At 40.0% G+C, this 27,769-nt stretch overlaps 1 protein-coding gene across 2 annotated transcripts in view; it reads left to right on the top strand.

The window, feature by feature from the left end:
• Positions 1-27,335, top strand: part of MLLT3 (MLLT3 super elongation complex subunit) — a 218,135-nt gene extending 190,800 nt beyond the window's left edge. The window contains exons 8-12 of one of the 2 annotated variants that reach the window (XM_074953456.1): positions 4,715-4,847; positions 9,144-9,243; positions 12,797-12,868; positions 14,296-14,367; positions 26,209-27,335. In XM_074953456.1, the coding sequence (XP_074809557.1) occupies positions 4,715-4,847; positions 9,144-9,243; positions 12,797-12,868; positions 14,296-14,367; positions 26,209-26,340 (509 nt within the window). In that variant the 3' untranslated portion in view covers positions 26,341-27,335. The remainder of the gene's footprint in view (positions 1-4,714; positions 4,848-9,143; positions 9,244-12,796; positions 12,869-14,295; positions 14,368-26,208) is intronic. The other variant, XM_074953458.1, reaches the window with a different exon arrangement.
• Positions 27,336-27,769: the final 434 nt, after the last annotated feature.

Raw genomic sequence — 27,769 nt, 5'->3', positions numbered from 1 at the left:
TTGAATTTGTTTCAGTGTGTGCATTTATATTCCTCAGACTTATTTTTTTTTCTTTAAAATGGAATAGATTAGTACCCCAGAGAGAGGATTCTTTTTAAAAAGCAAATCTAAACAGAAGGCATGTCTGTCAGAGTTTTATGAAGGTGACCGTTACGGATTGGCTCTGTGTTCGGACAGCGATGTTTCCAGTGTGTTATAACTATCTTTAGAGCACAAAAGCAAGGGGGAAAATAGGCTGCTGTTGCATCCCCAGCGTCAGGCGCTTGGCTTGTAACTAAGGCTGTGCAAAACCTTTTATACTGAATCCCACCGGTATTCACAGAAACCTCAGGGGTGGTATATGTGGGCTGCCCCATTACCCCCACCAAGAGCCCTGGACGTTTTCCTTACCTCTTTGATGTCTTTTCAAGGAGGGAACCTGGTGGTCTATCACTTTCCTCTCCTCCTAACACCTTTAGGAGGGCGCGGTTTGGCCCCTTCCATCTCATGAGGGGTACGTGGGAGGTTGCACAGATTTTCCAATTCTGAACCTTTTGCAGAATAAGTGGTAGCCCTTCTTTCTCCCCCTCCCACCACCAACACTGCTAGGTGTGTGGTCACAGCAGTAAGTGCCACTAGATGCTCCTCTGTTCTGGGAATTTCCTGTTAATGAATGCATCTTCCAGTCTGCTATTGTGTAAGCGTCTGTCTATTGGGGATGGAGGATGGGATATGGTGTGGCAGTCTGTCTTGTGCCTCTGGAGATGCCAAAGGTGGAGTTATGTCTGTGTGTCTGCTGTGGGAGGGCTTTTTACATAGGAGAGAGGAATAAGCCAGCTGGCTGCCCTGTGAAGGGCCAGAGAGAGGGCCATCTAATTTCCCCCAGAAGACATCCAGAGGAGTAGCAGATAAGATGCCCCTATGCTGCGCATACTGGGGTACATATAGTTGCATGTACAGAGAAGATGACACTTAAAGATAAAGGGGTAGCTTGGGCTTGTTACAGAAGCAGACTGTGTGGGGCAGGTGAGGACAACTCACTGGTTTAATTTTTTACTTCACTTTGGGTTCAAACTAACACAAAACTCTAAGAAGGACTAGTGAAGCCAAATAGGCTCAAAGGAGGGGCAAGATGTTTAGAGTGGCCTACAGTCCTCTGCCAAAATAAGAGATAATTATGGTACCTCCAGGCACTTTAACTGGTAAATGTTGGTTTTTAATGCTGCCCTGTGTGTGAGATTAAATATTTGTACATTTATATTGTTAAATTTGAATTCAATATTTTTAACCTATTGTTGCCCCTCTTGTTTTTGTTCTTCCTCTTTGTTCCTTTCCTCCTTCTTATAGACTCTAAGGTAAGAAGGGACCATTGTGATAATCTAGTCAGACCTCCTGCACACTGTATGCCACAGAACCTCACCCACCCACTCCTGAAATAGACCCCTAACGTCTAGCTGAGTTACTGAAGTCCTCAAATCATGATTTAGAGACTTCAAGTTGCAGATAATTCACCATTTACACTAGTTTAAACCTGCAAGTAACCCGTGCCCCATGCTGCAGAGGGGGGTGAACAACCCCAAGGGTGTCTGCCAATCTAACCAGGGGGGAAATGCCTTTCTGACCCCAACTATGGTGATCAGTTAGACACTGAGCATGTGGGCAAGACCCACCAGGCAGAAAGAATTCTCTGTAGTAACTCAGAGCCCTCTCCATCTAGTATCCCGTCTCCAGCCACTGGGAATTTTTGCTACTGGCCGTCACCGATGGGACATATGCCATGATTCCATCCCCTCCATAAACTTATTGAGCTCAGTCTTGAAGCCAGTTAGATTTTTGTCCCCACTGCTCCCCTTGGAAGGCTGTTCCAGAACTTCACTCCTCTAATGGTTAGAAACCTTTGCCTAATTTCAAGCCTAAACTTGTTGATGGCCAGTTTATATCTATCTGTTCTTGTGTTCACGTTGTCACTTAAATACCAGGGAGGGACAGGAGGTGTTTAAGTTATCTCTTTGGTGTATTTATAGAGAGAAAACATATCTCCCCTCAGCCTTCTTTTGGTTAAGCTAAACAAGCCAAGCTCTTTTAGTCTCCTCTCATAAGGTAGGTTTTCCATTCCTCGGATCATCCTAGTAGCCCTTCTCTGCACCTGTTCCAATTTGAATTAATTTTTTATAAACATGGAAGACCAGAAGTATAGACAGTATTCCAGATGAGGTCTCACCAGTGCCTTGTATAATGGTACTAACGCTTCCTTGTCTCTACCGGAAATACCTAACCTGATGTATCCTGGGATTGCATTAGCCTTTTTTACAACTGCATCACATTGACATCTCATAGTCATCCTATGATCAACCAGTACACCCAGGTCTGTCTCCTCTTCTGTGGCTTCCAAGTGATAAGTGCCCAGCTTATAGCAAAAACTCTTGTTGTTAGTCCCTAAGTGCATGACCTTGTACTTTGCACTATTACATTTCATCCCATTTCTATTACTCCAGTTTACAAGGTCACCTTGAGATCTTCTTGTCTGATATTCTGGTCCTCCTTCATATTGGCAATATCTCCCAACTTTGTGTCATCCACAAATTTTATTAGAGCACACTTTTTGTGCCAAGGTTAGTAATTAAAATGTTAAATAAGTTTGATCCCAAGACCAGTCCCTGAGGAACTCCACTAGTAACCTCCCTCCACACTGACAGTTACCCTTTCAGTCTGACCCATTGTTGTCTCCCCTTTAACCAGTTCCTTGTCCGCCTTTCAACAGCTTTCATCCTATGTCTGTCTATTTTTGCTTCGTTTTTGAATGTTGATACTTCCCTTTTTTCTCTCTCTTCCTCTACCACTTATCCAGTCTTTTGTTCAGTTTCTTTTGTTTTCTTGTCTTCCTCCTCCCCCTTAATCTCTCCTTCCTTATTTCTATCTCTCTTCAAATGCAGCCTCTTTCTTATAGTTTCTCCTTAATTCCCTTCTTTGACTCTTTCACTCATTCTCTTCTGCTGTCCTGTCCCTATGCCATTCATTCCCCATGCAGAGCAATAGGCATGAAGGCAGTTGGCCAGAAGGAATCTCTTCTAGCAGACCGGAACTGATCAGTCTGTTTCCTGTCCCCATGGTGGTGCTGCAGGTGACCTTCTTCCCTGGCAAGGAATTCACCACTATCCTCCACATCCACTTATTAGAAGCCAAGGATGGGAGTCCTCTCCTGGCCTGTGCAGTGTCTCAGCCGGCAGTCTGTTGCTATTGGAATTGCCTGTCCTGTGGTCTGTGCCCATGTCTGATGCATGAGGCATATGCCCATCAGCCCCATGTTATGGGCTTGGCTCCAAGCAGACTTCAGGGTATGCAAATACAGAACAGAACCCACTGAATTCAATTTGCCCAAACCATGCCAACCTAAACAAATCTTGCACAGCCTTACTTGTAAACCATTTTAAATATAGGTCTTAAAACCAGTAAGCACTGTTAACGCTGGACAAAGACACTCTGGGTGCCTCTGCTGTGATCCCTATCAGAATTGAAATAATTTACATCACAGTCCCCTACCTAGGGGAAGTATAGTCTCATTGTTAAACCATGGTCCCGAAACTGTGAGTGAACTTTACCTACGTTACCAGAGTATTGTGAGCCTTAATTTATTAATGATAGCAAAGTACTTTGAGATTCTGGTGTTGAAGACGCCATAAAAATGTAGTAATCATAAACTATTGCAAGTATAGAAATATAATAATAAACTACTGCCACCACTACTCCTGCCATTCCTGGATGCCCTCTATGTTCTCGAATATGATGTGATCTAGAATCAAACTCTGTGGTTTGATTCACTTCCTTCAGCCTCCCAAGCTGACCCTTACCCATGCTCCTTTTAAGCAGCTGTCCTCTTTCATATTTCGCACATGTGTTAAACATGCAGTTTTGCGTAACCACCTTTTATAGCAAAATAAATAAAAGGTACAATAAAAGAACTAAATCCTAAATTAATTTTTATAGAGTCTTAGGGAGAACTAGGCTGAGCACCTCAAATTAATTCAAGAGAAAAGATAGACCAGTGTTGCATGGGATTGACATGCTTCTTACAGATGAATGCTAGCAAAGTGCTTGCTTGACCTGAAATTGACCTTGAAATAAAAGGAACAGCTTTATCTAAATAGATCAAAAACAGGCAGACAAAGACTGCCTTGGCCAGAACAAGTTACAATCAGAATGCTTTATTAAACTCTGCTTTTCAATACATGGATTAACCTAACAAATGTACTATTACCAATATGTCTCTGTAGAACTTTATTGATAGAGAATAACATTTGAGAAAGAGGGCAGGGGGGAAGGCTAGCAGCTTATAAGTATCTCATTTATAATAACAAAAATAGAACACTCAATTTTTCTTAAATTAAAACATGCAGTGGGGAATATTTGGTGTGAAAATATTTTGCTTCAGCTACATTCCAGGGGGCCAGCCTGTAAACACTTAGACACATGGGTCACTTTACTGTGATGAGTCAGCCCATTGAAGTCAACAGGAGTGCTTGCGTGAGTAAATGATTCATGTGCAAGTGTTTGTAGCATAAGCCTCTAGTGCATTACTTCATTTGTTTAATGCTTAAAAGTCTTCCCCCACCTCTAACACTTTGGATTTTTTTTCCTTTGTAAAACTGCATAATAGGCTGATGTGTTTGGAACATTGCAAAGTGAATTGGAATTCCAGTTGTTGATTTGTGTCTGTTTTGTCATTTCTGTTGGTCAGGTCCCTTGAGGTCTATAATGAAAGATCTGCATTCTGATGATAATGAAGATGAATCAGATGAAGCAGATGAGAATGAGAATGACTCTGAAATGGAGAGACCTGTGAATACTCGTGGAGGAAGTAGAGGTCGCAGGTGAGTAACTGCAAACAACTTGAAGCCTGAGGTAGTATGATAGCAGTAGTTACAACAGATTAATTTTTTTTTAAAGCTGAATAGCTTAAGCTCAATAAACAGAGAGGCAATTTATTCAATTTCTACAAAAAGCATTCATATGCGGTGCCACTTTTAAACTATCAAATCAGATGTTTCCAGATGTGAGCTGCTTCTACACAAAACCCTTTGGTCAGTTTGCACCTGATTCTCCTCTAACTTTCACTGGCTTTACACTCTTGTGACTCTGTTAGGTAGTTTTTGATTCACCTTGGTGTAAGTGAGAGCAGAATCAGATCCTCCATGTGCAAGGTGTTCTGTACCCCAGCTACAAGTTAACCCACGAATCTTGTGATTGACATATATAAAGCTGTCAGAGTTCATTGTTTTAGAGGGAATTATCTAAGCAATTTACACGGTGTCCAGTGCATGCAGGATGTATTGCAAGCCCTAGTCCCAAAAATGATGAGGTTTCTGGCCTGATTTTTTATTATCTGTTCTGCATCCCGACTGTGACTTCAGTATGACATAACAAATGAGAAATTCATCATACATTTTAAAGCTGTTGCCATATGTCATTGAAAATCATGTACAAGGTGGAACAGGGGCTCTTAAACTTTTTCATAGTGGGTAGATACCTCATCTGAAAGAGGGTCTTGTGTACTTCTTGTCCTATCCTTCATGATCACATAACACCTGAGTATCAATTTGAGCAATTGCTTACGTGGAAGAGTAATATTAGGAAAGTATTAAATGTATTTTAGCTGTCTCTCTAATGCAGTTTATCATCTGGAATCCAGGAGAAAAGCAGGCCCTATGAACAGCCACCATTCTACAGATATCACTTTGAGAACCTCTGAGTTGGAAGATTAATGTTAAATATACTTTATAAGACACTCTTTGTCCCATTTGTCTCCAGCTGTAGAGGGGTTTTTTGTTTGTTTGGGGGGTGTTAGTGTTCCTAAACAAAACTTTGCAAAACTTAAGACAAATAGAAATGTTTCTCAGTTTTTTAAAACTAAGTTGATAACTTTTCAAAAAAACAAGTAAACATTCCCCTCCATGCAGTGTTTACAGCCTAGGCTTTGCAGCATTGTGAATGAGCATAAGAAACAGAAGGTAAAGTTGATCATTTAGCCCTGGCCTCTCCAAGATAGTGAACTATTAAATCGTAACCCTGTTATGCATGGAGAGAGATTTTGTAAGACGGTTGTAATGACTTAAAAAAATCTAGTAGATATGATTTTTCTCTTCCTCCAAATCCTGTATGTTTCTACTCATGATAATAAGAGAGCCTAGCTTTATGGTGAAGAGATTTAAAAAGACAATTTTTTTTTAAACCTGAAATGTTGAAACATCTCTAAAATAGTTTTTTCTGTAAAACATGGCATATGCAAATAATGCAATGGTGTGGCTTATAGCTTTTGTTGACAATTTTACTTTTACCCAGAACTTCATTGAAAAAACCCCAAATCTTTTATTCTGTTTGTTCAAACTAGAAAATGGCTTATTGTTTTTGATGTTTAAATAAAACAAAATAGGTTTCATATTCTGGGATTTAAAAAGAGGGACAACAGTTGAGTAATAGTTAAACACATCTGTCCTCCTTCCCCCGAAATTCCTCCCATTTGGGTCTTTGGGAGAGACTTTGGGAGAGATTGTGTTTCAATTTGCCTGCCACAGGAACAGGGAAGAGTCCCAGGAGAGCCATCCATCAGGCTTTTGTGGGCTTCCCTTTCTTATTGATTGGGCAGTCATTGGCTGCCCGGTCTCCCCTAATCAGCAGGGGTGGGGCAGTCTCCTTGCTGAATTTTCTATTCTTTCCAATTGCCACTCTTCTAAGTAGTCAGAGTACTTTCTGATAACCAATAGAACAGTCGGTTGGTAGCCTCAGATTCTCTCCCCAGTCAGCAAAGGAAAGATACGTGGGTTTAAAGGTGGGAGGAAGAACCTCCATCAACAACCTCCCCAACTCGCTTGTTGGTGACTAAGATGGCTTTTCACAGGTCCAACATCTGCATCAATATAGGATCAGACTGAAGAGGTTTGGGGGATCCAGCCCCAAGTCTGGATTCATTGTTGTCAGTGAATTGCAGGAATGAGTTTCCCAAAGAGTCTTCCAAACTCCTACTCCTGGGGGCATTCTGTGCCAAAAAATGAAAAAATTCTGCACACAATATTTTAAAATTCAGCAAATTTTATTTGTCAAAATATATACAGAATCATAGCCAGTTTCAATTATTTTGGTAATTTATTTCAAAATACTTGTCAGCAAGTATGTCTGTAATAATACAGAACACACAAAAATTCCCCCAGGAGTAGAGTTAAAGAAACCCCTATGACAACCCAATTCCTGTTTCTCTGCCCCCTTCCCTGCCCAAGCCCAGCTGGGGGACCAGACACCCACAACCCCTCCCCCACCAGAGCCCACCTGTGGGGCCCCCCCCAGCCAAAACACCCGAACCCCTTCCTCCCCAGAGCCCAATCGTGGGGCTCCCTCAGCCCAGATACCCGCACCCTCTCTCCCGCTCCAGAGCCCAGCTGTGGGGCGCCCCCAGTCCAGACACCCATTCCCCTTCCCCGCAGAGCCCAGGAATCCAGAGGGAGAAACAGCCTGATGCTCGGTCCCAGGCTTGCACCGAGTTTCCTGTGCTGCCCTCTCCTTCCCTCAGGACGTGCTGGGAACTGCATCTGCCAGGAACCCTCTAGGCCCTCCTCCCGCCTCCCCAGCAGTGTCTTTTATGTGTAAGCTGGCTCTGTGGAGTCCAGTGACCCCTAGTGGTGGCCAGCAGCACTGTGGGCCATTTCCATGGGGGAAAGGAAATTCTGTGTATGCACAATGTTAATTTCTGCAAAATTCTGCATTGCGCAGGGGTGCAGAATTCCCCCCCCCCCCCCCAGAGTAAACTGCAAAGGAAGCCCATAGATTATTAGTGGGGTATAACTTAATAAGGCAGCTGAAAATTAATAAAATTGAATGTATGCAAAATTCAAATGGTCAGCAGTGATAGTGTATAGAAAATGAACTATAGTAAAACCTCAGAGTTACAAACACATAGGGAATGGAGGTTGTTTGTACCTCTGAAATGTTTGTAACTCTGAACAAAACGTTACGGTTGTTCTTTCAAAAGTTTACAGCTGAACATTGACTTAATACAGCTTTGAAACTGCACTATGCAGAAGACAAATGCTGTTTTCCATTTATATTAGTAGTAGTTTATGTTTAACACAGTACTGTATTTGCCTTTTTCCCCCCATCTCTGCTGCTGCCTGATTGCGTACTTCTGGTTCCAAATGAAGTGTGTGGCTGACTAGTCAGTTCGTAACTCTGAGGTTCTACTGTATTCCTCTTATGTGCAACTTTTTCCCTCCAAATGTCCAATTTCAATCCATCTGTCTCTTAGAGGAAAAACCATCTGTCTTTACAATGCTTACAGTTTGTAGGTTAATGGGAAACAGACCTTTGCAGGGTTATTGCACGGTAATTCATAGAACCTCATTCCTCTTGCTTTTGAGTCTTATGACTTTGGGGTATAGGATAAAAGGATACAGATAGGATCCCAACAAAGTTGATTGTGTTGGTAGTTGCCATGTTTGTGATGCATTAGACCAGTAAGTTCTGAGAACTGACATTGAGAAAGAAAAAGTTCCTAAGAATCTTCAAACTCCCACAGTGTCAGTGTATGTTACTGTGTGTTATGCTGAGCATTGGAGTGGAAAAAGTGCTTTGTCGATCAGAAGAAAGAATGTAATAAAATTATTTTCTGATGAACTTATTATATTGTGGATGTCTTAATTAACTTTTAGTGAAGCACTTATAGAAGCAGGAAGTATGCAAGCTTGGAAGGTTATGGAAGGAAGGAAGAGTAGCTGTGGGGAATTCACATTTTGTTCTTTAAAGTGTTTTAGGAATTTGTTTTTCCTGCCCACAGTTTCCAGGGGGGTCTGCAATTGGGACACCTGCCTCATTGAGATTCTGTTTACTAGTGACAACTATTAACTAAACAATGTAGCACTTCATTCATTGAGGTGAAGGATCTATGTGAGGGCAGCTATTCCATTTCTCCATAGTACACCGTTCTTATTCCACTGGTGACTTCTGCTTGGGTGCCTGCCCTTTACTGACAGCACAGCTGCACTTTCAAAATTCCAATAACTAATGACAGCTTGTGTAGCAAAGAACATTCTCAGTGTCCCACCTACAAGTGTGATCGAGGAGCGGCAGTGTGTTCAGCCTTTGTTTTTATATCTGATTTCTGTGGCTCTCTTTTTCCTCAGGGTTAGTCTAAGTGACGGTAGTGACAGTGACAGCAGTTCAGCTTCCTCACCGCTACATCATGAACCTCCACCACCTTTATTAAAAACCAACAACAATCAGGTACAGTGAGGTTCCCTACATACAAGAGTGGTGTATCTGCACTAACAGCTTTGGAGCTAGCCCTGTGCCCTTGATTGCTTTAATTTTCAGACTAAATAAATAATTTTCTTTTACCCTGAGCTTGAATATATTTGGCTAAACAAATATTCTCTGTAAAGCAGAAGAGCAATGTGTTTGGCAGTATTCTGAGGAAGACGACACTTTTGTGTATATTAAGTCATACTATTGTAATTGTAAAAGGTAAACTTGTTATGACCTGGCTGTACAGTAGCAGTCCTACTCTCTTGGTGTTACTTTTGGTTCACATGTAATCAGGATTTTTTTTTCATTCAGTCTTCATCTCAAAGTTGTAATCAACCATATTAGATAAAGCATTTTGTTATATTTATTGTAAATAATGCTTAGCACTGTCCAAATAGTAGCTAGTCTTTGCAGCACTGTTGAGGTAGGTAAGTAGCGTTATCCCATCTGGCAGGTGTAGAAACTGAAAGGGAAGTTAACTGACCCAAATCTACACAATGAGTCAGTAGCAAACAAAGATTAGAACTCAGGAGGTCTTCATACCTAATCTGTTAGATCACAGCATCTTTTTAAATCAGTGGAGTTTTTATAACACATAAGCTTACTACAATGTATGCATTTGCTATTATCTTTAAAGCAATTGACATTCACAATGTATAAAGATATATAACTAAAGTCATTTATATACTTGTGTTTGGTGACAAAACAGAACATAAATCTACTGCAGATGAAACTTGGTCACACTCTAAACTCTCATATAGCCAGGCTAAGTTAAATGAGAATAAGTACATGTTTATAGTGGCAATGCGGATAAAATGGATCCACGGTTTTAATAAAAAAAAATTTAACTTGTGTGTTACAGATGAGCCTAGACAGCACTTCCTTCAGGAAAATGAATTCTCTTTCCTGACGTAAATAATATACCATCCATTCCTTTTCCAATAACGCATAAATGTATCTTTGCTAACAGCAATATGTGAATAATTTGTTTATATCAATTAAATTAGGATATGCTGCAGAAAAGGAGACATGCTCTGTGTTTAGCAGGAACACCTGTAATAACAATAAAGAAGTCCATGTCATTTCACAGTCAGTAAGCATTAATAGGATCAATCAAAAATTCTCTAAATATTTTAAAATTGATTTCTACATGAACTTTGGAGAGAGATCACTTTTACAAACATACATAAAGTGACATTTCCATTTCCTTTCAGCTATCACTTAATTATGGGCAATCTTCCTTTGGAGACTGGAGTGCAAGAAAAATGGATGATCTTTTTATAGGGATAACCAAAGCTGGTTGCTTTTTGAAAATCTCACCTGGTTTTTGCAGGGAAATAATAATTGTATCTTTCTCTCTCACTAGGCACAATCCATTTGGCCACTGTCTCTCATGCCATGCCTGTCTACTCCAATGAGCACCATAAACTCCCATGTGCTCATTTGGTTTCTCCAAACAGCATGGAGTATTTAAAGAGATACCAATTGGAAGTGAATAGCTCACTATCTTAAAGCATTCACAAACTGTCTTAACAGATGAGGTAGAAAGTATACTTTGGGGAATGGTCAGGCCTACCTGTACTAGAATTCCAATTGTGTTAGTCAGAACCATATTTAAACATGGTTCTTGCCAGCAAGGTACTGCCATGATCTTCCTGACTGGTATAAACAGGTCTGTATTACAAAATAGGTTCACAGTACAGAACCATACTGTTACAGATTAGGGAAAACACTACCCTCTGCAGATTAGTGAATGAAAGAATCAGTTTCAGGCAGGTTTGAGCATTACAAATACTGAGTTAATATGAGCCTTTGTAGAAGCATTCTCTAACCTGTATAGTGACACATCTCATCCAAACTAGGGTGCTTCGGATATTGGAGAGAATGACCCATGGCATGTGGGGAAGCTACTGGATTTCAATAGCCACATTTGGCAGATTATAAGTGAGCAACTCCTTCAAGCTTTATCTGTGTCCCATGCTAGTGAAATCATATGAAAACCATTTCTGATGTTAGGGCTATCATGTATCGAAATTTCATCACTCCTAGGTAAACTGATAAAAGCTTTTTCCCTTTAAAAATAAACAAATACAAGAAAAACAAAAAACAAAGGAATACCTGAAAAGCCTGGCATTTTGCCCAGAAGCATTCACATTTTGTCAAGACAAGATTTATCTTCCTCCACCCCAAACTGCAATAGCCTTGGGCTTGTTAAATCTAAGAATTATTTTCAGGTGAGCTTCATGTGTTGCAATTCTGGGCACGTACCACCCTTTGTAAAATAAACAGTTAGTTAGGATAAAACAGACCTATAGTCTTCTTGTCTGTTGGAAGGTAGCTGCACACTTCTCTCTCTCTCTCTCTCTCTCTCTCTCTCTCTCTCTCTCTCTCATTTATAAGGTCTCAATCACCCTAGGTAACACCTAGGTGGGGTCTGTGGGGACTATGGAAGTTGGGGGAGATACTAGGAGTTGGTGGGAACTGATGAAAGGCCCATGTTGGGGCATAAGGATATCAAAAAATCTTCATTTTTAACAAGCCCTGACTGAGTAATTTTCATTTTGAAGTTGGTGTTGTGTTATGATAACCCAGCACGTTGTTAGGGGAAACTGTGCTACTGGAGAGATATTCTTTGTGATGAGGTGTAAAACAGAAAACGTAATGATTTGTGACCATTAAACAGCCCATGACACTTTTCACAGCAACTGGCCACACTCCAAACTAAGTAATAATAATCTGATTATGTAAACTCAGTTTCAAATGGAAAACAATCCCATTCCTCACATCTGTCCTAAAACTGTCATGTAGTAGCATTGTGTACTCTTGGCTATTTGACACATCCTTTACCTAGAGGTGACTAAATTTCAGCATTTGATGAAGAGACATGGGTATATAATATAACTCTGTAGGCCCAAGTTTGTAAAGTAGCTTGTAATCATACTGGATGAAAGGTGCTATGTCAATGCGTGATCATTATCTTTGATTAAACACTCTCTTTGCACAATTGCAGCTCGTCCAAACACTAGATTAGCTACATTTCAAAAACTGTATCCTTCAGAAAAGGCAGACAACAATAAAGATAATAAGAAAACATATTAATCATACTGCACATTAAATGCATGTAGTCTTTACCAAGGATGTAGAGTTTGCCTCAGCACTCTGCATATATTCAAAAATTTAGACCTCTTAACCTGCCAAGGTTCAAATGAAGACGATACAAAAAACAGTGCAGGAAACTTTAAAATGATATAGAATCAATTTATTTAGTATCAGTATTACTCTTATAACCATCTCTTCATGATTCAGCATTTTGTGATGTAAGTTACTTCTAAAAAAAAAGAAGATTGAGTAGCTTTGTTAGGTCAAAGATTGTGAAGGGTTATTTGCAAGGCTTGGTTGTGGTTTCCTGCAGATATTTTTATATTCTTTGTTTTTATGTAACAGCATTTTTTAAATGTTTTCTTAATTTTTTAAAATTCATACAGCCCAAAGATGCACTTAATACTTAGAGCATTTTCTGTTTCTTTTCCAGATTCTAGAAGTGAAAAGTCCAATAAAACAAAGTAAATCTGATAAACAAATAAAGAATGGTGATTGCGATAAGGTAAATATGAGTGTGATGGCAATAAAGTATTTAGAAAGCCTCATTAAGTTATTATATTTTCTCTTCTACATCCCTTTTACAGTATTATTTTTGTTACAAAACAGAAAACTCACTGGTTACTATATCTTTGCTCTAAGTGTTTCTTAAATACAGCAGTGTGCTTTTCTCTTTTTCTCTTTGTAAGCATTGTCCCCTCAAAGCTTTGGCAAATTTAGCTGGCTGGGGATCTACCACCTATTGTTTGTTTTATGTATACAGTGCCACAAATATGCATAGTGCTTTATAGAACAAATAAAAGACAGTTCCCACACTAAAGATCTTGCAATATAAGTCTCAGGCAATCAATAGAAATATTTTACAGAATCCTTTCCAAGGGCTGCTGTTCACTGGGAAATGAGAGTGTGATATAACACATTAACTAGCATTACACTAAGCATACATTAGCACTCAGCATACAGAGGGATTATCGTGCTTAAATTTGTCATCTGGCCATGGTTAAGTGCATTCTAACATGGGTTTTAATGTTTTGTTAGTTAACATAGTGTAACCTCCCAGTGTGTGCCCCAAAATGGTTTAGAATTTACGAGTAGTAACCTCGTTGTGCTACCATGAGTCTGAGACTCTTAATTTGGTTTCCCATTCCCAGATTGTCTATGACCTAGAACGTAGCACTGCTTTGTTAGACCAGCAGTTCTCAATCTTTTCCATCCCATGATCATGTGTTACAATGGGGAAAAAAAGTAACCCTGAAAAGAGGAAGGATGATTATGACCCTCTGCCCCCTCCCCCTCAGACCAGTTTTCAACTCCCTTGGAAGCTGTGACCTCCAGGTTTGGTACCCATGTGTTACTTCATAAATGCTAGTAGGCAGCCATAGATGAGATGAGATGTAGATGAGTTTTATTGTGATAGGGAGTGGAAGGATTTGCCCCGAATGTGAATTAGTGTTTAAGTTCCAAGAGAGTTGGGGGGGAGTTTGATCCCCTCTGAATAACCGGCTCACTTTTTCTTACACGTGCTTTCATGCATCTTAAAACCTCCTGCCCATTATTCAACTTGCTCTTCAGGATTCAGTGGCTCATCAATTTCAAAAATGGCCCTTGGTGATAGAATGCAAACTTCTGTCATACTGGAGAACAAACAGGATTTTGTGAAATTCTTTTAAATATCTTATATAGTGAAATTACTTCAAAGGCCCCTTAAAGTTTTTCAGCATTATGAAGTAAAAAGGTTTAACTGGTGGTTGCTTGGATCACATACTGATTAGTTGGTTGGAGTTAAATGTTTAGTTCCCTTGCCAAACCGAAGAGAACAAGTCAAATGAGAATACAAATGCTGTTGTAAATACTCTGTACTAACTCTGGAGTTTGTGGAAATACACAACTATTCCTTAACAGGTTCTTTGTTGGGGGGGGGATTGTTTTCAGGCATATCTCGATGAACTAGTAGAGCTCCACAGAAGATTAATGACATTGAGGGAAAGGCATGTACTGCAACAGGTGAGGAGAGCTCTTGTGCAGTATCAGAGTGCTCAGCAAAGTCAAGAAGCCAAATCTGTTCTTCCTCTTTTAACCTAAAGCTTTATAATCTGACTTCAGAGTTCTCAGGCCTGAGACTGCATAATATATTGCCTATTAAGAATGTTAATATGACCTAAAGAACTATATCACACACATTTTTTATTCCATTGCCACATACGAGCACACTTTTGAGTTGGAATCGATCCCCTTGAGTTTTCCAGATTTATTGAGAGATATAAAAATGGTGCTTATTTGAGCTAAATGTTGTCACTAATTTACAATATTGATCAGTACATTTCTCAAGCCGCTGATTCATGAAAATTGGACACAGGCCAATAAAATATGATCTGTTGGAGGGCAAAATGAATAGAAATATTGTACAATTGGGCAAGAATCCTGTTTATTTTTTGGAAAACCATGATGAAATCCTTGGTGAAAAGCAAGTAAATACAGTTTCTAAGAGTAATCATGAAAACAAATGTCACTTTATGGTAAAACACAGTATATCATTACTTAATCTTCCTCAGTCATGGGAGACAATTGATTACTTTGGTGTAAACTAGTTGGTCAGAACTAAAAAAGCTTCAAATACTCTGATAGCATTATATAGTGGTAAGAAATGACTTACATTATATTCTCTCTGCATTCAGTGATCTCGGCATTGTCAGGTACTGTTGGATTACAAATGGATGAAACAAGAGATGAAACAATTCACGTTATTAACAAAGCAGAAGTAATTGTAGGACAGATAGCTTTATTATGTTTACAGCAATTAGATACAATTAGATACAGTGATAGGCACTTTATTGAGATTTTTACCACTTCCAATTGATTGCAATCACTCAGTAAATTTCTCAACACTTGCATAATAATAACAAAATACTTTACAGACCTTCAGCATTAATCCATGAGTGCATATTTGCTCACACATTCTTTTGTGACTGATCATCAGAAAGTAGTGCAAGTTCAGTATAACATAGAAGATCTCAGATTTGGATATTTCTAGTTAAACAGGACCCCGGCTGACTGTGTCAAATTTAATTTCTAAGTTTATTCTTGTCCAAGTTTAGTATGTCTTTAACATATTGCTGTTTCCAATCACACTTTGCCGCTAGTGTTCATTTGCTCTTCTTTGCCAATTGAAGGAGCTTCTCTCACCAAGAAAAATGGTGGGAAAGACCAACTCCAGAAGGGCTTGCATAACTCATCACAGCATAGGACCTAGGGGGCTGGAAGTGGCAAGTGAAAAATTTTTTAAACCATCTTTAAAACCGTCAACACAAACAGGAGACGGAGGTGAAAGTGAGCCAAAAAAATAAATAGGGAAATGGGTAGGATAGTCCAAGTTGTGTCAGTAATTTTACTGTTTCTCTTCTTGGCCTAATGGTGTTGAAGTTTCTTATGGAGGTGAGTTTTCTGTCATTGGTGGAAAGATGGTGGTTTAAGTCATGGAAGCACCTTTTGTGTCTGATATTGGAGCATCACTTGTGTTGGAGAGGTTACTTGCTTTGATTCCTGACTCCCTTGTTAGAAAACCAGGATGGGGACCCTTTGAAGAGTGACAGAATTTAAATGGGGATCCTCAACTTCCCATTCTGACTACGAAGAGTAAAGAAATGTAAAAACAAAACCCCATGAATTATAAACTGACTTCAAGATTCTCCAGGGCAAATGTTGTTTTATACTAATTGAGTTTTTCAGAGGATTGAAAGCACTCATTCTTTGACCTTTGCTTCATAATGCATGTGAAGAGTGTGATTATGATACCATAATGCATGTCTCAACCTGGCTTAGTGCCTGATGAACTCCTGTTATAAAAGTTAGGTTTATTAAGTACCAATACTATCCAGCACCTTGTGAGATTGTTGTTCTACAAATCCTGTCCCTGAGCTGTGAATGTGCCCCAGGCTGTTAGTACAGGTCCAATGAAAGTTGAATTTATGGAAGGGTTATTCAGGCCAAGACAGCGGTAAAATGTTATTTTGCTGATGTAGCTAGGAGTTGTAAAATATTGGCCACAAAAGGCTTCTGCCGTCCAATTAAACTAGAAAAAAGAGCAAGAGTAGTTACCCATTTTCTATGTTAGCAAACCCTCTCTGACACCAGGACTTACTTATAGTAGTAACTTCATATAGAAAAATCTCTTAATGCCTTGATTGTTGGTAACAGGACTTTACCTTTAAAGAAGCCTTTGATCGGTCCATATTAGAGAGGAGCAGAGGGAGGAAATATGGGAGAGAGAAACCGGAGTCTGTCTATGTAGGGTTTTAAAAATGAGGGCAGTTTTGAAGTGGAACCTAGGATGGAATTGAAGGACTATGGAGAGAGATTGGAGAAACACAAGGAAGAGGGTACAAGACGGGAAGCCTCCTGATTCATACTGAGAAAGTGGGGCAATCAGCTAGTTATCTTAGGTGCATGTACACGAACACAAGAAGCCTGGGAAACAAGCAGGAAGAATTGGAAGTCCCTGCACAATGAAGGAACTATGACGTGATTGGAATAACAGAAACTTGGTGCGGCAATTCACATGGCTGGAGCACTGCCATGGATGGGTATAAACTGTTCAGGAAGGAAAGGTACGGGAGGAAAGGTGGAGGAGTTGCATTGTATGTAAGAGAGTGGTATGATTGTTCAGAGCTCCAGTTTGAAACTGGAGAAAAGCTTGTTGAGAGTCTTTTGGGTTAAGTTTAGAGGCAAGAGCAACAAGGGTAATGTCGTGGTTTGTGTGTGCTATAGACCACCGGATCAGAAGGATGAGGTAGATGAGGCTGTCTTCGGACAACTAACTGAAGTTTCCAGATCACAGGCCGTGGTACTAATGGGGGGTTTTAGTCACGCTGACATCTGCTGGGAGAACAATATAGCAATGCACAGACAATCCAGGAAGTGTTTGGAGCGTGTTGGGGACAACTTCCTGGTACAAGTGCTGGAACAACTGACTAGGGGCCGTGCTTCTCTTGACCTGCTGCTTACAAACGGGGAAGAATTGGTAGGGGAAGTAGAAGTGGGTGGCAATCTAGGCAGCAGTGACTATGAGATGGTTGAGATCAGGATCCTCACAAAAGGAAGAAAGGAGAGTAGCAAAATACGGACCTTGGACTTCAGAAAAGCAGACTTTGACTCCCTTAGGGAACTGATGGGCAGGATCCCCTGGGAAGTTAATATGAGGGGGCAAGGAGTCCAGGAGAGCTGTCTGTATTTTAAAGAAGTCTTATGGAGGGCGCAGGAACAAACCATCCCAAAGTGCAGAAAGAATAGCAAATATGGCAGGCAACCAGCTTGAATTAACAGTGAAATCTTCGGTGAGCTTAAACTCAAAAAGGAAGCTTACAAGAAGCGGAAATTTGGACAGATGACTAGGGAGGAGTATAAAAATATTACTCAAGCATGCAGGGGTGTAATCAGGAAGGCCAAGGCACAATTGGAGTTCCAGCTAGCAAGGGATGTGAAGGGTAACAAGAAGGGTTTCTGCATATATGTTAGCAACAAGAAGAAGGTCAGGGAAAGTGTGGGACCTTTACTGAATGGGGGAGGCAACATAATGACAGATGATGTGGAAAAAGCTAAAGTACTCAATGCTTTTTTTTGCCTCAGTCTTCACAGACAAGGTCAGCTCCCAGGCTGCTGCACTGGGCAACACAGTATGGGGAGGAGGTGAGCAGCCCTCAGTGGTGAAAGAACAGGTTAAGTACTATTTAGAAAAGCTGGATGTGCACAAGTCGATGGGTCCAGATCTAATGCATCCAAGGATGCTGAGGGAGTTGGCCGATGTGAATGCAGAGCCATTGGCCATTATGTTTGAAAATTCGTGGCGATTGGGGGAGGTCCCAGACAATTGGAAAAAGACAAATATAGTGCCCATATTTAAAAAAGGGAAGAAAGAGAACCTGGGGAACTACAGACTGGTCAGCCTCACTTCAGTCCCTGGCAAAATCATGGAGCAGGTCCTCAAGGAATCCATTTTGAAGAACTTGGAGAAGAGGAAGGTGATCAGGAACAGTCAACATGGATTCACCAAGGGCAAGTCATGCCCGACCAACCTGATTGCCTTCTATGATGAGATAACTGGATCTGTGGATATGGGGAAAGCGGTGAATGTGATATATCTTGATTTTAGCAAAGCTTTTGATACGTTCTCCCACAGTATTGTTGCCAGCAAGTTAAAAAAGTATGGTTTGGATGAATGGACTCTAAGGTGGATAGAAAGCTGTCTAGATTGTCGGGCTCAATGGGTAGTGATCAATAGCTCAAGGTCTAGTTGGCAGCTGGTATCAAGCGGAATGCTCCAGGAGTCAGTCCTGGGGCTTGTTTTGTTCAACATCTTCGTCAATGATCTGTATGATGGATTGCACCGTCAGCAAGTTTGTGGATGACACTAAGCTGGGGGGAGAGGTAGATATGCTGGAGGGTAGGGATAGAGTCCAGAGTGACCTAGACAAATTGGAGGATTGGGCCAAAAAAAATCTGATGAGGTTCAACAAGGACAAGTGCAGAATCCTGCACTTAGGAAGGAAGAATCCCATGCACTGCTGCAGGCTGGGGACCGACAGGCTGAGCAGCAGTTCTGCAGAAAAGGACCTGGGAATTACAGTGGATGAGAAGCTGGATATGAGTCAGCAGTGTGCCCTCATTGCCAAGAAGGCCAATGGCATATTGGACTGTGTTAGTAGGAGCGTTGCCAGCAGATCGAGGGAAGTTATTATTCCCCTGTATTCAGCACGGGTGAGGCCACACCTGGAGTATTGCGTCCAGTTTTGGTCCCCGCACTACAGAAGGGATGTGGACAAATTGGAGAGAGTCCAGCAGAGGGCAATGAAAATGATTAGGGGGCTGGGGCATATGACTTATGAGGAGAGGCAGAGGGAACTGGGCTTATTTAGTCTGCAGAAGAGAAGAGTGAGGGGGGATTTGATAGCGGCCTTCAACTACCTGAAGGGGGGTTCCAAAGAGGATGGAGCTCAGCTGTTCTCAGTGGTGGCAGATGACAGAACAAGAAGCAATGGTCTCAAGTTGCAGTGGGGGAGGTCTAGCTTGGATATTAGGAAACACTATTTCACTAGGAGGGTGGTGAAGCACTGTAATGGGTTACCTAGTGAGATGGTGGAATCTCTATCCTTAGAGGTTTTTAAGGCCCTGCTTGACAAAGCCCTGGCTGGGATGATTTAGTTGGTGTTGGCCCTGCTTTGAGCAGGGGATTAGGCTAGATGACCTCCTGAGGTCTCTTCCAACCCTAATCTTCTGTGATTCTTTGGGAGGAGGTTATGGTCTCTTTTGGTATACAGGAGAGTAAGCAGCAGTATTCTGCATGTGATGGTCTGAAGAGCAGGGACATAAAGGGGTTGCAAGTCAGAGGAAGAAGAAATGAAAGCATAGATCAGGACTTTAGCGGGATTAAAGTTGAAGCAGATATACTTGTAGGCCATGCTGAATATCTGATGAGAGATGTAGCCTTGCAGAATTGAGGACCATGGAAGAAGGAGGAAAGTTTTGCAGTCTTACTTGTTACCAAGTCGATGCATGGTGATGGCAAACAGGAGTTCTCAGCTGAAGAACAAAGAAAGAAAGATGTAGCTGGTCGAGGATGCTGCTCTTGCCCAAGAGAAGCAATTCTCTGAGAGACAATTAGTTGAAGGAAGCTGAGATGAGTCCACAAGTTTGGGGCAGGGAGAGCAGACAAGAGTATTATTATATGACATTATAGATGTCAAATTATACATATTTGAGTAATATCAATGTAAAGGTGGTAGTTAAGGCTAAAGGTACCTATGAAGTGGCCAAGAGGGAGACTGTAGATGCAAAAGATTAGATGACCAAGAACTGGGACACATGGGAAATCTATTTACTAGTATTTGTGTATGGGGGTGGGGGGAGGTGGGAGGGCGTGCTACCAAATAGAAATTACAACAAAAATCACATTTAAAAAAAAAATCTTCCCCATTTTCTCTTCTAGGGAATATGTATGATAAATGGAAGGGATAGAGATTTCTTTTAGTAATGCAACAGCTTTTATGCAATTAGAAGTAAAACAGCAGCAGATTAAGTTGGCCATTTACCAGTACTCAAGCTTACATCTCGACCAATGGATTCATACTTAGTCACCATGGGTGAAATCCTGACCCCATTGAAGTCACTGGGAATTTTGCCATCAAATTCAATGGGCCAGGATTTTACCGCATGCGTTTAGGTGCAAGGGGGCACATCCTCCACTCATGTAAGCTGTCATAGTTCTGTCAAAGTTAAGGGCTTTTCCAAAACACTGAGCACCATTGGGTATGTCTACGCAGTCCATGGGAGCGAGCCTCCCAGCGTGGGTTAACAGACTCAGGCTAGTGGGCCTTGAGGTCTAGAAATAGCTGTTTAGACCGTGCTTTCAAGCTGTGGCTCGGGCTGGAGCTTGGGTTCTGAAGCCTAGGGATGGGGAGTGATCAATGGAAATCACTCATGCTCAGCACCACTGAAAAACAAGCCATTCATTTAGGTATCTAAATACAGATTTAGGTGCTTAATTTCAGGAGGCACCCAAGTTTTGAAAATGTGGGCATCTGAGGGAAGCTTGCAAATCTGGGAACTATCAAATGGTTTAAAACCCTCCATACATCGAAAATGGGTTTGTCATTTGCACTCTAGTCCCCTCATGCACACATGCTCATTTTCTTGTTTAAGACAGATAAATTGTTGTGGTATGATGGATGGTGATAAAACTGAGCTGGAGCAACATTGTGTAAACAGAATTGTACATTAAAGCAGAAAAGCAAAGCTCACAAATGGGATATTTTTGGACTTTGCTGCCTGGATACTTGGAATAAAACATTTTAATGTTATGTTTCTAACATTATAACTGTCAGGCTTCCTGGCAACTAATCTAAACCTTTATTCTTTTTCTAGTATTTTTGAATAGTATAAGGATGTGTGTGCTAATATTATAAGTCATGAACACTACTCTCGTTGGCAGGCACTCAAGAACTCCAAAATTTTAGAAGCTTTTCATAGAACTGTCAGGGTCTATCCTGATGTATTTTTGTACATCCCTTAAAACTTTTGGGGTTCATTTCACTCTGATTTATCAGGTGTCCTTGACACAGTGGATATATTTCTTGAGACCAGGATGAGGGATAGGGTTAAAATGTTTATATGACTTAGTCTGGGGCTTAAAAAGCCTGGAGTAGATACTGCTCAATAAAAGAGGTTTTTAATCTCATTTTTAAAGTGTATTGTGTTTCTTAAAAATGCATCTGTTAACACTCCTAAGTGTTTTTATATTTCAAAATCAAGTATATTGTTATGGAAGTTAGCCAAGGGTACTGTTCTGGCACAGTATCACAGGGAAACATATTAAACAGAATTCTTCTAAGGAGGGTTACCTCTCACCTTCCCCAATGTACATAAACTTGATTACCAGCTAGTTGTTGTATTTGGAGACGATGCATTAGTGATGTGGATTACATTCCTAACTTTACAAAAGGAGGCTGGATTTCTTCCCATGTTCCTGTCACAAGAGAGGACTGAGGACTCTCTCTAAAAGAGAGAAGTTTCCACATATCACAGTTTTTTGCTGTCTGGTATCTAGTATTTTGCTTCATCATTTAAAATTTTGCTCTTAATTTCAGTGCAGGACCTGAGGAGATGGGAAAGGTTGTGGGTGGGTGCGTTGTTAATGATAAAATGGATAGATGAAGTAGAAAGTATTAGATTAAAAGTCCCAAAGTGAAAAAACTGAAGCTGAGAGGCACAGCTTTAAATGAAGTGCTGATAAACCAGAATCAATTCCAGGGGCAGTATCTGAACTTGGATTTTTGGTATTCAGAGTTCTGGTCTAATTTAAATCCAAACTGAACCTTTTCCCCCACCTGGGGAAAAAGAATTTGTGTAGTTAGAAAGAGCAGTTTTAATTCTGAGAGGCATTCTTCTCTCTCACTTTTACCTTGTTTCCAAATGGTGCAGTCCAATCCTCTAATTCACAACCCCACTCCACATTATTTCATTTAGCATTAGTGTCCTCAGCCTCTTCCTCTCTGGTACAGGGAGAAAGAGCCATTTGTTGAAAGAATAAAAATGGGAGGAGAAATTAAACAAATGTTGTCTTTGGACTAGTCACTGCTTTATTTTTTAAAATAAGTTATTTACATTGCACTACAACTATTGTATTTTTTACCAGGTTTGTCATTCTAATCTATATTCTGTCCATCATTTGTAATCGGAGTGTTTTTCTTCTACTGTTGGAAAAGGAACAACAGTTTAGATAGTGTGCTCAAAAACAAAATAAGGCATCTATAACAACAGATTGTTTCATATAGGGATGGGTCAGAATCCATTATCTAACCTCACGAAAGCTTGCAGGTTTTAAATAAAAGAGCTCTCCTACACTGCAATGAAACACCCGCAGCTGGCCCATATCAGCTGACTCAGGCTCAAGGGGCTTGGTCTGCAGGGCTTTACAATTGCAGTGTAGCTGTTTAGGCCATATGCCCATCGTAATTGTGTGCAAACGTATTGTAATACAGCATAGCGTAATGTGCACAGTATGATGCAAAGTTTTAGTGAAACTGATAGATGTTTGTCTGAATAAAATTTAAACGGGCTGTAATTTAAAATTCAGAAAGAGTAACTTACCTAAGTCTCATACTAAATTGGTAAAATTCAACATTAAATCAAAAGTAGAACTGCATGTGCAGAAAATGTTTGTTACAGCAGTACCCAGAGCTTCTAATCAGGATCATGGCCCCATTGTTCTACGTGGTTTACAAATGCATACAAAAGCAGAGTCCCTTGCCCATAAGAGTTACAGGCTAAGAAACAATTTACATAAATATCTCCAGTCTTGACCTATCCAGGATTTAAAGAAATCTCCTTAACAGTTGCCCATATGAAAAAAATTCTACACAAATATCCACATTTTCAAGATAAGCAACGTCTTGAATATTTTTATAGTGTCAAATGTACCAACATTTTTTTTCAAAATAGTTTAAGTTCATTAGTCTTGTAAAGCGGGGAGCTAAATTCACCTATATACTCTTTGCTCATGCTGTAGGTTCCAAAATCCCCTCACATCTGTAATATTTGACAGTTGCATTTGCAGAGTGGTTAAATGATATTGTGCCAAGAAGTTTCAAGTGCATTTGAAACTCTTGGGGAAATAGACATTTGAACTGAACCTTTTTCTTTCAGTATACTAAACAAAGGGGTTATTTTTCCTCTTCCTCAGAAAATGAAATATATGTTTCTGTTTGCTTCTTTTCTGCTTCCTCTCATCCTAAAACTGAGTGTGAAGGCTTTTTTTCTATAAAATCCATAAACCACTATTTATTACACTATTGGGTTGCCAAGCACAATCCAGTTGGCCAAGACAGAGTTGTAAGACCTCAGTAATGCTGCTGTAGAAATTCATTCTGTAAGCGTGACAATTGTGTGTGTTCTTTTCAAGGAAATTCATAACCACAGTTAATTACCAGTCATCTCACTGTTTAGGAAATGAGTCGTGAGAATTAACTCTAAAGCGGAAGATGAAGTTTCTTTAGACAAATCAGAAGTTTCTTATACTTAGTGGCATTGACTTTTAAAAAGATCCAACTCAGAAAAGCTAGGGTTGTAATGTTTGAAGTCAGGGAATGAAAAACAATGTAGTTGAAAAAGGGCTAACTCCTAAACAATGGAACAAATCCTGTGCAACAAGGATTTGCTCCATATAACTTGATTCTTGGGCTGGGATAAGGAATTCTCTACCCCAACTAAATGAGCTGTGTATAGCTTGGGTGTGGCTAAACATGTGGAATGGACATGACAAATGAGCATTTCTAAATTCCCAGACAGATAGAGATGGAAAGAATGTGGAGAGAAGTAGCGGTCCTCTCTGCTCCCTCTGTGACTTTATTCCAGATAATCCATGTGATTGTAGATTCACTGGCATTGCAGCTGCCATGGTACCACATCTCCCTCAGTGTGCCAGCTGAAAGAGGTGCCTTGGGGTTCTGCCTAATGGAAAGCAGGTGCATGTGGAGTCTGATTCCATGAGCTATCACTTGCCCCTTCCTCCCTGTCAACATTTAACAAATAATGGTATTGCTCTCCTAAGTGTGACTAGTTTGTCTAGATACACGCCATATAGCATACATTTATTCAGAGTTAAATTTTATAGAAAATCAGCTTTCAGCATAACTGCTCCTTCCAGATATAAATGATCGTTTATGCAGGCTATGTCTACGCTGGCAATTGAATGACAAAACCTTTGTCTTTCAGAGGTGTTAAACCCCCCCGCCCCCCCCATACCCGAAAGAGAAAAGTTTTGTTGCGACAAGTGCCAGTATGAACAGTGCATTGTCAGCAGGAGCGCTCTCCTGCCAACAACGCAAACGCCGCTCGTTGGGGGTAGAAGTTTTTTTGTTGCCAGGAGAGCCGACAAACAGCGGCTACACTGCACGACTTTTAGCAGCACAGCTGTGACGACACAGCCATGTCGCTAAAAGCTGTGTAGTGTAGACGTAGCCTTAGTGTGAAATGAACTCGCTCACGTATGTCCTTCACCATTCCTGGCAGGGCCCCACCGCCCCTTTTCTGGCTGGACATGTTTGAACACTAGGTAATCTGACCAATATGTTGCATCACCAGCTAAAGGAGTTTCCCCTTTTCTTCTTGAGTAGATTAGTTTGTGGTTTAACTTTAAACACCTGTTTTGCTTTAAAATATATCATACTTGATGTAGAGTTGTTAATCCAAAAGATGTAGTGGATATTCCTGGAATTAACAATTGATGCAAGATCTGTTGAGATTTCCACTGTAACTGAATTTGTGTTTTTGTGAAGTTTTGTTTTAAACTGGTAACTATTTTGTAAGGATTGTTCCACTCCTCCAAGAGTTTACAGGATCCCAACAGTCATCAAAGGCCAAATATTACATAACAAGCTTGATAACATTATCAAAGTGTCCGGTAAACCAGACCACGTATGGGAAAACGGACACCAAACATACATAAGACGTTTTATAAACAGATCTATTATTATTTTTTATTAGGTGCCCCTAGGTGGACATGGGCTCCATTATGCTAGGTGCTGTTCAAACACATAAAAGGACTGTCTCTGTCCCAAACAGTTTACAATCTACTATTAGTCGATTTAAATATACACAGATATATAATTAGCTTTAATGTAAGTATATTTATTGCAGTAGCTTACGACAGTGCCTCTTTCCTTCTCTTTTACCGTTTTGTCTTAGCCTGTGGTACTCAATTTCTGCCTTGTAAAACCCTTTGACCTTGTTTTCCTCTTTAAAGGTAAACATGTTACAAATATTTGTACTTGCAAAAGATTTAATACCAATCGTGTCCTGTAATAACAGAATTCCTAGCTATGAGCCAGATAAATGCACTGGGCAAAAATTTTAGCTCCATGCCTCCCAAAGACTTTTAAAAATAATTAGTTAGCAATTTGTGAAAGGCTTTTAAGATTTAAAAAAAAAACCTCTTCGCAGTGCTAATAATTATTGTTAAGTGTTAATTCCAGCTGGAAGTTAGCTGAAGCTGGAGTTTGGCCTTAGTTTTGGATACCCTTATTTGTTATGTTCTGGGGGAACAAACAGGTGTAGTTTGAATTAAGATTCTGTTTTGTCAAAACTACTAGAACTTCAGGGGAGGGATGGAAGGGGAATTTAGCATACAAGGTTCTGATTTTGTTCCATTTGTTATTTTGGAATTGTGGTCTTGTGGACTTGTTCATATTCATTACACAGTAATACTTTAGTAGGAGCATTCAATTGTGCAGTACATCCTAAAAATATGAAAAGGATGGGATTTTCACCTAAATATTCTTTTTCTCTTTCTCCTCCCAGATCGTAAACCTTATAGAAGAAACTGGACACTTTCATATCACAAACACAACCTTTGACTTTGACCTTTGCTCACTGGACAAAACCACAGTCCGTAAACTACAGAGTTACCTGGAAACGTCTGGAACATCCTGAGGATACAGCATCTGGCTGCATCAAAAACTGTTTTTTAAATAAAACATTCAAAGTGATGCAACCAAAATGGAAAAAAATAAACCAACCCTCTTCAGCTTTATTTTTCTTTAAAGCCAGTCATCATCTCTTGATAAAGGAGAGGAAAAGTGACAAGACTCAGAGGATCGCTCTTCTCACCAAGGAAATGTTCTGGAAGAGTTAGCCTGGATAGCCTTGAAAAAAAACCACACAAAAAAAACACAAAAAAACTTGTTCTTAATGAATGTGTATGGTATCATGTATCTCTCTGTGGTGTTCCAGTCCACAAGACGAATGCATGTTCAACACACTGCCTTATTACATAACTGATCTATTTATTATTGCATACATATATTCTAAAGTCATTGAGGGAATGACACTACCAGATGTTACAAGTACTCGGTTTCCCTGTATGCTCCTTTGATGCAGCACCATCACAAGCCTAGTAACCTTACTCATGTTAAAATGCCACTTATTGCTGACTTTCTCTAGTCACTTAAAACACTATAGTCTTGTTTCCACTTCTGCAGTTCCAGGAAACAAGGTACGAAGTGGGGGACCAAAAAGTGGCCCTAATATTTGTCTCCAGTCTGCCACAGTGGGTTGGACCACAGGTCCTTGGTTCTATCCATTTATTGATCTTAGACCATGGTAAAAAATGCACCAAACAGGATCCTGTGACTTGCTGTCTAGCCTTAGTCAATAAACCAGTAGGACTTGTAACAAAAAAGTGTTACTGTGTACTGTTCTGAATCCAGCATTGTTTGTCATCAACATTCTTGTGTCTGTTTTAATGTTATAATATTAGATATATATAAAAGTGAAGGTGTTCTACAGGATCACCATAAAAGGAAGAATACTGGTCCTGTTTTCTAAGGAAATGTTGTAGAAAATTCTTAATTTGGAGCTATTTATTACTGCGAGTTTCAATACTCTTCTGCTGCCAGTATGTGACATACCTTTACCATAAAAACTGTTGGCATAGTATTTTTGTTTGTTCATACAGTACATGGTCTGCTTAGACTTTTTTTTTTACATCTGATAAATTAAAATCCTTTCTTTGAAAAAATATCTTCGTCGTTATACAGTGACATGTTGGAATATATATATATATATATGTGTGTGTGTGTGTATATATATATATATATATATATAAATAAAATGTGTGGTTATAGGTTCCCAATTTCAGTACCTGTTGAGTAATCTGCTTGCGTTTCCAGAAGGATTTCTTGTCTGTGAAAACAAATGTTCTTCCATGTACACTTCCTTAAAATGAGGACTATTTCGCATACCTGTGCAATCCAGAGAATTTACAAATAGTTTAAAATCAATGATCTGTGATCTCATTATGATGATTTAATTATGAAACAGTCACCTCTTTATGGGAAATTAAACTCTTGACCCTGATGAA

The sequence above is a fragment of the Natator depressus genome, chromosome 5 (genome assembly GCF_965152275.1).
Source record: "Natator depressus isolate rNatDep1 chromosome 5, rNatDep2.hap1, whole genome shotgun sequence".
Lineage (NCBI taxonomy): Eukaryota > Metazoa > Chordata > Testudines > Cheloniidae > Natator > Natator depressus.
Note: the sequence above shows the minus strand (reverse complement) of the source record. Positions and strands in the feature narration are given on the sequence as shown.